This window comes from Maniola hyperantus, chromosome 22 (assembly GCF_902806685.2).
Source record: "Maniola hyperantus chromosome 22, iAphHyp1.2, whole genome shotgun sequence".
Taxonomy (NCBI): domain Eukaryota; kingdom Metazoa; phylum Arthropoda; class Insecta; order Lepidoptera; family Nymphalidae; genus Maniola; species Maniola hyperantus.
Genome location: NC_048557.2, coordinates 6,705,209 through 6,717,862, shown reverse-complemented (window position 1 = coordinate 6,717,862; position 12,654 = coordinate 6,705,209). Strand labels below are relative to the sequence as shown.

The 12,654-nt window shown below is 35.1% G+C and overlaps 1 protein-coding gene across 6 annotated transcripts in view; it reads left to right on the top strand.

The window, feature by feature from the left end:
• The window catches only part of LOC117992930 (ankyrin repeat and SAM domain-containing protein 1A-like), a 123,397-nt gene extending 111,459 nt beyond the window's left edge, over positions 1-11,938 (top strand). For all 6 annotated transcript variants that reach the window (XM_069506145.1, XM_069506146.1, XM_069506149.1 and 3 more), the window contains 4 exons: positions 3,521-3,805; positions 4,799-4,957; positions 7,605-7,742; positions 8,345-11,938. In XM_069506145.1, the coding sequence (XP_069362246.1) occupies positions 3,521-3,805; positions 4,799-4,957; positions 7,605-7,742; positions 8,345-8,686 (924 nt within the window). In that variant the 3' untranslated portion in view covers positions 8,687-11,938. The remainder of the gene's footprint in view (positions 1-3,520; positions 3,806-4,798; positions 4,958-7,604; positions 7,743-8,344) is intronic.
• The last annotated feature ends 716 nt before the right edge of the window (positions 11,939-12,654 follow it).

The following is a 12,654-nucleotide window of genomic DNA, read 5'->3' as shown; positions in this document are numbered from 1 at the left end:
AACGTTAATATATTACAATCTGTTAAGCTGCCACCACACTTGGGGTGTTGCCAGGATACGTGTCATAATTAACGCGAGACGAGCAATTTGAAAGGATCATAAGCTCACGACGTTTTAATTAAGTTGCGAGATAATTTGTTATTTCGAATTAAAAATCAAGCGTTTTGATTTAAAAAAAGTGTCCAAAAGGTGATAGGAATATTTTGTTGATGATGCCTATGACTTCACCCACGAGGGTTACAGTTTTTCAAAATCCAGTAGTAATTCTTTGATTTTCTCAGTCAAAAAGTAGCCTAAGTATGTCCTTTTCCGCAATGCGAGCTATCTCTTTACCATATTTCGTCAAAATCGGTTAAATAAATGGGATTTGAATAAGTAGCAGACAGACAGACACACTTTCGTATATTTATATATGTAATTAGTATGGATATTTACCTAGACAATTAAGTTCTGATCATATAGGTACGATGCGATGGTCAATTTGGGCGGTAGCAATGTAGGACAATCAGCACATAAGTTTAAACTGTGTAACTGCGAAGCGCGAATCGGCGCCGTCGTGCTGTGCGACGTGCACGTGCGTTTCTTTTTCCTATTACATATCGTATATGAACTATATATTATGCAGTATGCGCCCTGCTATGCACTGCGCGTCGTGTCTAAGGTCCAAATGCAAGTGCGCTGCGCTGCGCGACGCGGCAGTGCTTTGCTCCATATAAACTATATTTGCCACGCCGCTTCGCGCAGTGCAACTCAAGGTGCGTTGGGACATTTAGGGCTTTAGCAATTTTAAATTGATTCGTCACATATTATCGCGTATCCTATATCACTGTTAAGCTGTACCACACCTGGGGAGTTGCCCGGATACAGATTGATTAGCGCGAAATGAGCAATTTAGGGGATCGCTTTAACACGGAGATCTTGCGCCGATGGACTTTTAATAAACTTTAAGTGACGGCGGGATTAAAGACACGTGCGTATTAAAGTATGAAGGGTCAATGATATTGCGGTGTGTCGTAAAATCTTTCATCGAACTTAAGCCTGCTTGACGTTGGTTCAAATATATTATTGATTCATTGATTTTTATCAAGGAGGACATTAAAATAAAAAGTTACGGATGGATTTATGTAACACCTTGCCCTTATAAACGCTTGCCAGTAAGGGGCTTGGTCCAAAAAATTGTAGTAAAAATTTGCGTGAAGTTGAAGTAATTTATGCTAAAACTTGCCGCACCTGGAGGACAGGACACTCCATTCAGTGGCAATGTATTGACGATTTCCTGACTACAGTCACACAATCATTCAGTAATTTCAATAGTTCTTAAATTTAATTACGTAGTAAAAAAATTGCTCCTTTAGAAGTGTATTTTTAGTAGGTAGGCAGTAGCTATACGAACTTCATACAATAAATCTTTTTTATCGCTTTCAAATAATTTCTATAGAATGCCAATAACGCTCGTTACACTTACCATCAAAAATAATAACCTATCGAATCGCAAAAAAAACATTCACAAAAGAGCTACACAAAAAGAGCGCTAATTAAATCAAAAAGAGCTCAGCAGTGCCTGAAAAGAAAACAACGCGAAACGATTCAAAGTTCACACTTCAGAAGTGTAAAACAAAAAAGTCGAAGTAAAAACGTGCTGTACGAAAAGCGTGAAATTTTAATTAAGCCTCTACAGCGGCACAAAAGGAATATAATTGACAGTGTCAACTAATTTGACGAGTGTCATTTGACGGTGATAAAAAATGGTAGGGAAGTTAGGGAAGGTAGGCACTCGTAATGTATGGGATGTACCACGGAACTTTTGATTTTGATGAATGGAATGATCTTCCGTTGCGATGAATTTCAATAGCGAACGGATTTTGGGTTCGGAGTCGCTACTATTTGCTCGATACTTCGGAGTCAGGGCTTTATCGAGATATTTTATTATTAATATAGATTTGCATATTTTTTGTTCACTTTTAGTCGACACTTCGTTGATGCGGGGCTTTGAAAATCTTGTAGAAATCCATTGTTCCCTCTCATGGAGCGGGCTCCATTTTAGGCTACATCATTCACTTGCCAGCAGGTTTAATTGCAGTCAAGCGCTAGTCTATAAATGAAAAGAAAAAAAAAGAAAAAATGGATTCTATGCCAGTCTGCATCCTATTTCTGTGCCAAACGTCAATCACTGAACTGATTGCGGCAATAGACACGCAGACAGAAAAAATTATAGAAGTAAACTTTTACATTTTCAATATCATGAGTAGGATTTATGGGTTACATCGCCGACGAATCGGCGTGATTGTTACATAGTATTTATTTATTATCAATTAGAGGTCAGTTTAGAAAATCAAATTTTTCTTTTTAGTTCCTAGATTTGCCTAGTAAACGAAAAAAATAAGTGCTCAATTTTTTTGAAATTATATGTCGTACTATTTACTCGTTTTCCAATTATTGTTATGAGTAGATTTTTTTTAGCTTCCACGCTACTTCTACCATTAAAAAATTCTTTAGATTTAAAATGTATGAACCCATACTTTAAACCAAAATAATTAGCACTTACTAAAATTCATGTTTAAAATTTCACTTAGCTCCTTTCACGATATCCTATGTACTGGTACATAGTACTGGTACTCGTGTACTCGTGCCAGTAGTTAGGGCTGTGCAACCACGAGGCAGAGTGGCTCACTCGGTATGAATAGCGCTCTGAATAGACGAATTGAGCACTAATTACCCATACAGGGTTGCCGACGTGTGAAATTAAAAAAAGGTCTCGGCTATACCTTTGAAAAGCATACATAAACTACGTAGACATCGGTATTCGGTACACGTATGTTGCATGAGGTATAGGCCTTTTTATTTTGTAGATATTAAGTAGTAAGTAGGTACTAACTATTTTATATTATGCAACTAAGTGTGTACACTTTTTTGTTCATGAAGTGTAATTACTAATTAGTGGGAAATTAAAACTGGTTTCGTAATAAGTAATCTAAGATTTTGTAGACATCCATACTAATTATAAATGCGAAAATGTGTCTGTCTCTGTGGTCTGCCTTTTCACAGTAGGCATTGGCTACTTTTTATTCCTTCTTTCCACGCACATGCAAACTGTGGAATCAACTCCCATCGGCGGTGTTCCCGCTAGATTACAACATGGGGTTATTCAAGGGGCGGACCTACAAATTCTTGAAATGGCAACGCGAACGCATCGGCAGTTCCTCTGGAGCTGCAAATGTTCATGGGCGGCGGTAATCACTTAACATCAGGTGACCCGCCTGCTCGTTTGCTCGCTATTTGTATTAAAAAAGAAGAAAATCAGTTCCACCGTCAAGGGATTTTTAAAAAGCTAAATCCGTACGGCATAGGTATTAGTCATGGGTATTTATTTTCAAGTACTTAATCAATTCAATTACCTAAATAAAAGAGGATCTTTTATTAAAAGTTTTTTTTAATCGACTTCAAAAAGGAGGGTGTCAGTGTTACCTATAAATTCGACGGGTATTTTAATCTTTTCAATAACCGAGATAATTTGTTCTAGAAAAACAATATCCAACAACTGAAAGAAGAAATCAAAGAAAAGTTACCACCCTCAGAAAACCTAAAACCCGTTCCCCCACCCGTAGTCCCTACGCTAGCACCTCCCGGTGGAGAGACGTTAAAACGGAGTAAAAAGAACCGGCCAGCTCCTCAGCCACCTAGACCCTCGGATCTGGAGATCAGGGCGCCGTCAGAGTTGCTGGTGGGTGTCCCTGGGGCTCTGAAGACGCAATGGAAACATCAGCCTTTTGTGCTGGTTACTGGTGCTGTGACTTACGTTGCTAATGTAAGTATTCTAGGTTCAAAATACTATAACCACATCACCATATTATAAATGACAAGATATGGTCAAGCGAACAAACATTTTTCACGGTTTAGAAACCAAATAAATCAGCGCCACCTCTTAGATACTAATGAATGACCCGTTTGAAATCTAGACGTTACTGAGGTTGCATTGGTGCTATAGCACCAATGAGTCGGTGCCATTTTGTTTGTTCAATATAACCCTGTCCATACGAACCTACCGTCGTCAATGACTAACCATTTTTGTTTTAATTCTACAGGCTGCTACTTTTAAATAGGTATTTAGTAGTAATTTTAAGTAAGGTTAGCATAAGCTTTGTACAAGTATCTACCAACAGGAATACGTTCCTATCTTTATACATTCTTATCTTTTATCCACCTATCTGTAATTCTACATTTTAACAAAATTTTAGGAGGTAGAGCCAGCAAAAAAGCATGTTTTCTAAGCGTGTTTTTCCACAGATTTTAATTTAAAATGTAAGTCAGTCAGTAAGATGTTGTGGTTAGAGAGCTTATTATTTTCAGTTATCGTAAAAAAAATCCCATACATTTCTATCAAACATTTCTTGTCAAAGATCTTTTAGTACTTACCCACTTAACTTTTTTTAATACGGGACTCTTTCACAATTGCCAGATTTATCTAACGGATAAAATTGACATTTTGACAGATTCCCAATACAAAAACTGTCATAACGTCGTCATGTCATAATTCGTTAGATAAAGTTTATCTGGAGATTGTGAAACAACCCAAGCGTATATTTTGTGTAAGTCCCGCAAATTGCTATTGCGCTGGATCCATGACTCATTACCATCGAAATGACGTCATTTTGACGTCAGCCGAAATAAAAATATACCATCAGCTCAAAACTTCAACACACTAAAATGGCGGCCACGCGCATTATCAATTTGCGGGACTTATACCTACCTACCTAGTTTTACAATTATAAATTTTATAAAAAACGTATTGTTACAACAGTACCTAGGCTCAACGGTTGTGAAAGAACTACGGGGCACTGAATCTACGAAGAAGTCGATTCAGAAGCTGAAGAAATCTAGCAAAGAACCGCGGGACTCTCCCGACATCATCCTCTCTATCAGCTACCGAGGTGTCAAGTTCCTAAATACTATTACTAGGGTAAGTTTCTTATTTTTAAAAGCTTTTTGGTAGCTTGTCTGGTTTGACGGAACAGATTAACTGATTTTTCGGCTACTTCCAATCCTACCCTTATTATAAATGCGAAAGTCTGTTTGTTTGTTGGTTTGTTGGGTTGTCCTTCAATCACGTTGCAACGGTGCAACGGATTGATGTGATTTTTTGCATGGGTATGGTTAAAGACAGAGAGTGACATAGGCTACTTTTTATCCCGGAAAATCAAAGAGCTCCCACGGGATTAAAAAAAACCTAATTCCAGGCGGACGAAGTCGCGGACATCAGCTAGTTGTCTGATAAAATAAAATAAATCAGTGTAATATTTTAGGTGACAATAGATGATCATGGTACTAGACTTATGGTCGCTAGGCCTCATAAGAAAGCTCAAATTCATTCAGCGAGCGATAGACAGAGCTATGCTTATACTTTCTCTATGTGATCAAATGAGAAATCAGGAGATTAATAGAAAGAAAAAGAATGAAAAGAAAGAAAAACGTTTATTTTTTAAGGCTGTACCACACATTACCAGCTAGACCTGGTTAGGTTATCCCGGCGCCTCTAATACTTGAGTAGTAAAGTCAAAAGACCTCAAGTAGAAGAAGCGCCGGAATAAAGTATGTCATGTGTGGCACAATCCGAAAAAAAAGGTCCCTACTCAGCATAAATGCCATATGTCTTGCACAAGTACAAAACATACAGCGCTGGTTTTCAGTAGGAACCCTAATAGGAGAACCAGATTAACGGACATAGCTAAACGGGTTGTGAAGCTGGATTGAGAATGAGCAGGTCACATAGTTCGAGAAACCAATAGGCGTTGGGGTCCCAAGATACTAGAATGGCGACCTTGCAACGGAAAGTGCAGCGTTGGAAGACCCTCCCACTAGATGCACAGACGACATCAAAAGAGTCGCAGGAAGCACCTGGATTTAGGTGGCACAAAACCGTGGCGTGTGGAAGTCCCTACAAGAGATATTTAATCATATTTCCAGTAGTGGAACTCAATCGGTTGATATTGATGATGATGATGCGATGATTATGGTATGGAATGGATGGAGTGTCTCTAATGATGGAGGAATTCATCTTATTGGCGGTCAGAATAGATATCACTTATTTGATAAATTTATTTTAGAACTTAACAGTAGGTTTTTTGAAAAACCCTTCATAATTACCACTCCACAGATATTTTTCTCCTATTTTATTTACATCGAATATTCCTTTGTACAAGGAGAGGTGATTCTTTGAAAATAAACCAAGCGTAAAAGGGGTAAATCCCTACGGTGGCTCCCTTGACTTTGAGCAGCCCCTGACTTTGCCCATTTGATTTTTAATTATGGAGCATCGCTCACACTTCATCGGACCATTCGCCTATCCTTTGTGTTTCTTACAGAGGAAGGATTGTTTTTTTTTTGATTATTTTTTCGTCGAATTTCATGTCAGAACGGTTCACGGTTAGTTAGACTGGATAATTAGCAGTTCGCTACTGTGAAACAAAAATTGGAAATTTTCGTTACAATTTTTTCTTTGTTTTGGGTAATACTGTTGTTTGAAGAAATATTTTTCAATTTACGTAAAATTCTGTATTGAAATTGTTGTGTGAGAATACTTTTACTTTAAAATTGAGGAATTTTCGGGATAGCTTTATAAATCGGATGAAAGAAATTTTAAAGCTTGATTAACTTTATATTAAGTTTAAAATATTAGATTTTAGATAATAAAATAATGGTCTTACAAAAAATATGACTTGTGTTCGAGAATTTGTTAATCCATACTAATATTATAAATGCGAAAGTGTTCCTGTCTGTCTGCTACGTTTCACGGCCTATCAGTTTAATCGATTTTAACGATTGGTACAGAGTTAGATCTGGATGTAAGAGTTAATCTGTATCCCGGGGGTGGGAAAGAGTTTTTTTAGTCTTTTAGTGGCAACTTCATGCGTAAATAAACCATTATATCTACAAAAAACTTTACTTAATAATAATTTCAAATGCATTAAGTTTGCTTTAAAATGTTATCAGTTTCCAAATTGATAACGTCATGAAAAACGTTGTTTTGCGTTGTTGTTTAAATATCGCCCATTGAAGAGTGAGATAGGTGATGTTGTAGCTCACAGATGAGTGAAATCTGTGTTGTAACTCAACGGGACATACTCAAGAGTGAGTATGTCCCGCCCATAAATGTTGATTGGGACAGCATGCGCTCACACTCGACTTGGAGCAACCATGGAGAGCATTCATTATCATCATCATTAACCAATAAACGTCCACTGCTGGACATAGTTCTCTTGTAGGAACTTCCACACGCCACGGTCTTGCGCCGCCTGGATCCAGTGGCTCCCTGCGACTCGTCTGATGTCGTCCGTCCAGCTAGTGGAGGTCTTCCAACGCTGCGCCGGTGCGAGGTCGCCATTCCAGCACCTTGGGACCCCAACGTCTATCGGTTGTACAAACTATGTGCCCTGCCCATTGCCACTTCAGCTTCGCAACCCGTTGAGCTATGTCGGTTACTCTAGTCCTCCTACGGATCTCCTCATTTCTGATTTGATCACGTAGAGAAACTCTAAGCATAGCTCCAGGCATAGCATAGCGTGGAGAGCATTATTAAGTTTAAATTAATAGGATTTCTTTTTCTACAGGAGTTAGTCTGTGAGCACGAGATCCGGAACATCCACTGCGCCTGCCAGGACGCGGACGACCTCACTCACTTCGCATACATCACGAAGGACCATACTACCCGAAGCCATTACTGTCATGTCTTCCGAGTTGCTACTATGGTGAGTCTTAGAATACATATTTCAGGGAGTAAGATGGTGTCAACGATTTCTGTAGGCAGGTAACGGGCCGCTATGTTATGGTGCGGCATACTTTTTTAAAGTTTGCGGTATTTCCCATATTATTATTGTTGGGTCATTCCTTCTCCTGCATAATTATTATGGTGGCGGTTTCTTGGGATATTAATGTATAGACACAGTATAAAGAGACAGTAGTCTGACGCCTTTGATCTCGTGTTAACGACAACCTTTCAGCATAGGCCTTTAACTATGTAGGCCAGTTCGGGTTGCTCCTTCGCCGACGGATTCGTCGAACCTCTGTAATAGTCCTTATTCTGTGGTATGGGCTGCCAGATACTTTTGCATAATCTATACACATAAAAGATTTGTTATTGAAGCGTTGTTTTGTACTTTAACATCAACCAGATCCTATTTTATCACATTTAAATTTCAAAATAAATGATTACGAATATATCACTAGCTAGTACTTATGCATTATTCAAATTCTTGTATTTATAGAATCGAACATCGGTGAAAGAATGACTATAAATAGTCACCTATGACGTGAAACTTTCAAGCGTTACAATTCATTAATTTCTTTTCAGGACCAAGCGACAGAAGTAATCCTAACATTGGGCGAAGCTTTCGAAGTCGCATACCAAATGGCGTTACGAGACCAAGCGAATAGAATCCGAGTACCTCCAACAGTAACCAAGACCCCCACACACGACCCCATGACCACAAGCAATAAGGAGAAAGCTAACGTCAACCACGGGAGATCACATTCCATAACGGAGATCAAGTTGAATGGTCACCAGTTGAAAATCGCCCCAATACCTGCTTCGTTATCCAACGAAGATTTCCAATCTTCCAAGACCTCTGATGGATCTAAAAGCCCAAGAACACCTCTCCTCAAAGCTCCAATAGCATCCACTGAAGAATTGTGAGAGCAAAGGTAACGTGCACTGAATTTTGTTGGACTTTTGTTATAATTTTTTTAAAGTAAAACGTAATAATGCTTTTTGTTTGTGCGTTTTTGTCTAATACTGATCTACGACTAAACAACTGATATGTTGATGGATACAATAAATTAAAATTTCTCTCAATATTAGGTGAAATATTTACAATTGTTTCACTAGGAAATAATTTTTAAATCATACATTCAATTGTTAGATTTAAAATTAATAATGTCGCTTTGTGGTATACCTAGATATAATTCGGAACGGAACCAATGACTTCAAATCCGCAATTGTTGAACAATCTTTTTATAACTCTTTCTTCAAGCAAATAGTTGATAAATGTATTTTGAAAAATAAAACTTCTATTTTCGAAATACATAAGTTAGATCGGAAATGTTAAATTTTTGAAATTGAATAATGATAAAATGTTTCTTCCCAATATCTTAAATATTAGCGACGAAATAAATAACATAACTATCTATTTAATAAGCAATTTTAGCGTGGTTTTTAATAACCGACATGATTCTACAAAATTATGTCATTATTTAAATAAAAATGAATAATTGCAGTCATTTAGGTACAAGCATTATTTATCAATTTTAGCTGTTTATGCCATTAATATTATGATAAACGTATCAGGCCTAATAATATTGACTAAAGGCGATTTGTCTTCCGAAAATTAATCAGTTTTGAATATAAATACCTGGGTACTTGATGATAAAACGTATTAAATAAAAAATGTATCGTGAGAGCTTTGTGCTTATTAATTTAAAAAAGACTCTCGAAGCACTAATGATATTAAGTGTGGTGAGCCAATAAATGTTAAAAATAAGTGTATCACTGTTGTAATTTTCGTAGAAAAGATGTTGAATAATATTGACGCCTATTTGTAAAAGGAGCACAAAACTTAAACTATTATACATTGATAGATGACAGGGCTGAAAGTAATACCATATTTTTTTGTGAAGTTTCCAATAATAATGGACTAGGTATGTTTTCAACCGAAAACGAAGTCTTGCTCATGTTTTACTAGCCTTGTCAATACTATTCATTGGTAGGGCCTGTGCAGTCGAGTGACTATATTTTGTCCGCTGAGGATAGAAGTCCCTCATCTTTTGCTACTACATATTTCGCCGGACTTTGCATTACTGTTTGCATATTTCGCTGGAATATTAGTACATAAACTACATAGTGTACGTTATGCGATGCAGTTCATTAGTGGCCCATTTTAGTCTTTCACAAACAATTGTCCCTCGTCTGCGCAGTAAAGTATTGTGTATTCGTACGATTAACGTTTTGAAAATAATTCGATTTTGACACTGCTTTTATGAACCGTAACCTTATTTATGAAATTTTTGAATTTTGTACTATAGTTAGGTAAATGGGGATTTTACTATTGAATAGTGAAATTCTAGCGGCTGTTATATTTATATAGTAGTTTTTATTGTATATTTTTGTTTTAATAAGAATTTACGCTTTAATATTTTTCTAGATGAGGAATTGGTTCATTTATTGCAGCTGTTTTGATGTAATTTTTTTATTCCATTTAAATATAATAATCATGTTGTCATTAAGGAAGTTTGTATGTGCATTGAAGATTTTTCTAGGAGTACTTTGCAAGCTAGTTCAAGCCAAAAAAATTAAATTGTGAAAACGCATAGAAAGCATAGTATAAAACGATCTTATTGTACCTACTGATTCCATAACCTTCACTTACGAAATCACGGGCATGCACTAGTATTTATATTATAAAGGTATTATTAGCAAATATTATAATTATATTATTTATAAATTAAGGTGTTACATAAAATTACCCAGTTACTTTTGGCTTTGTTGTAAATGTTATTATTATTGGCCGAATATTAGAATATTATAATAATAATATAATACGGGCCTATTAATATAGTCTGTATAAGATATCGTATTATACGTTACCAATATTTCAATGTCGTATTGTTGTATATAGGTATTATAGAGTGTGCATAGTGGCTAAATACAGTTGTTAATGTGACCACATCTTATGACCATAAATTGTTCGTTTAACGTATAGTACATAAAACATATCATACCATTGTTATATTAATATTCAATAATAATAACAACCATAATAAAAATAACTCCGTTTTTCTGGGGATTCTATTAAATATATACCTATAAATTATTATTCTAATAAGTCGATGACGAATAATATTTGATAACTAAGTTTCGTTATTGCAAAAAATAACTGAGGTACGGATTCTATAATCAATATTATTAGATCAATATTCAATATTTATAATGTAGAAAAATGATAACAAATGGTAAATCGTCCATCAACGACGATGCCTAGCACATTTTAAATTATTCAAGCATGGGGCCCTATCGCATGCCTCAATATTGCACTGTGCTTTGGCATAAAATAGTCTTAATTTGTTGGTGCGGTAACAGCACCATATTCGTATGATCAGTACCGAAAGCATACCAAGCGCATTACATTCCAATATAGGCATGGTATGCGATGGAGTAGGTAGTCGTGTTACTAAGACAATCAGTTAGCTTTCGTTAGTGAAATATGTAGTCTATATAGGGCAAGCCGGTAACCGCATCGCTGCCGAATCGACAAATCAGGAAATGACCTTTTTTGAACTGAAAATGTTGTGTTTTTGCTATCCGTACCTGCTTATGATTATTGCAGCAATTAATGCTTTTCATGAAATGATTTCTCCTCGTTTGTACTTCTTTAAGACGTACTTACTGCTGTTAATTTTACTCATAATTATATTGTAAAGTTGAGATTCGTTGCGTACAATAATTATTCTGTCTTCATTGATGACGAAAAACATGTTTTTGAATTAATTAATGTATGTTTTAATGAGGACTCATTTTGGCACTAGTGATATTATATTATAGAAATATAAGTAGAATTCATGTTCATAATTAATTATACTCATTATTAAAAAATATGAAGTTGAAATTGACGTACCAATTGCGATGGATTTTAATGTTATGACTTATGATATTACATTAAAAATCATGGCTAAGCGTATTGCCAATTTTTCATATGCTCCGAAATGGTTCTTCGTTTTAACCATTTGCTCAATTACAAAAAACAATAAATGTTTTCAAAATTGTAATTCTGTTCTTGAAATTGTTATCTAGAAATGTATTATTTGCTTTGTATATTTATAATTCTGTGAATATAGTCTGATTTTAGTTTTTTTGTAATCCATGTGATATAAGAGTAAAAAAATATTCGAACGACTTTGTTCTTTCATTAAACTATTTGTCCTTCTGCTTATATTATATTTAAATTATATGTAGCACAGCTTTTTATATGTAATAATAATAATAATAATAATGTTGAAGTGGTATATGACGTTGTCAATGTATTGATATAAAATTTATTAAATGTATCTATTGATGTTGAATAATGTAGATTATAATACATATTTATAATATTATTATTATATATTATTGATGATGCAAAAACGAATTGTGCCAAATTGCAATATTATACAGGTAATACAAGCCAATTTTACAACCAGCTTTTATTTTTTATAAAAATTAACAAAAATATAGCTATATCTCTTTGGCTTCAAATGAAATTAATTGAATAAATAATTCAATTACATTTACAAGTAACTAGAAAACAGATTTTTAAGTAAACCAAATATTTATTTAGTTCCAACAGAAAAATACAAATAACTAAAAAAAAATGTTTTTTACAATCCGACCAATATAGTGATTTAAAAACATAAAGTTTTTGCCAACAATTTAAGTAAAAAAAATGGTGTGTATCACAAATTTATCGCCTACATTGGTAAAAAAATATTTACGTAGGTACTTCTGAATTATGAATGTCATAATACATACTCATTAAAAATTAAGGTAGTTCTAACTTATAATTTTTGTAGCAGATATTTTATAAAAAAAATATTGAAAATGTATACCAAAGAGTTGTAGGATACATTACATAT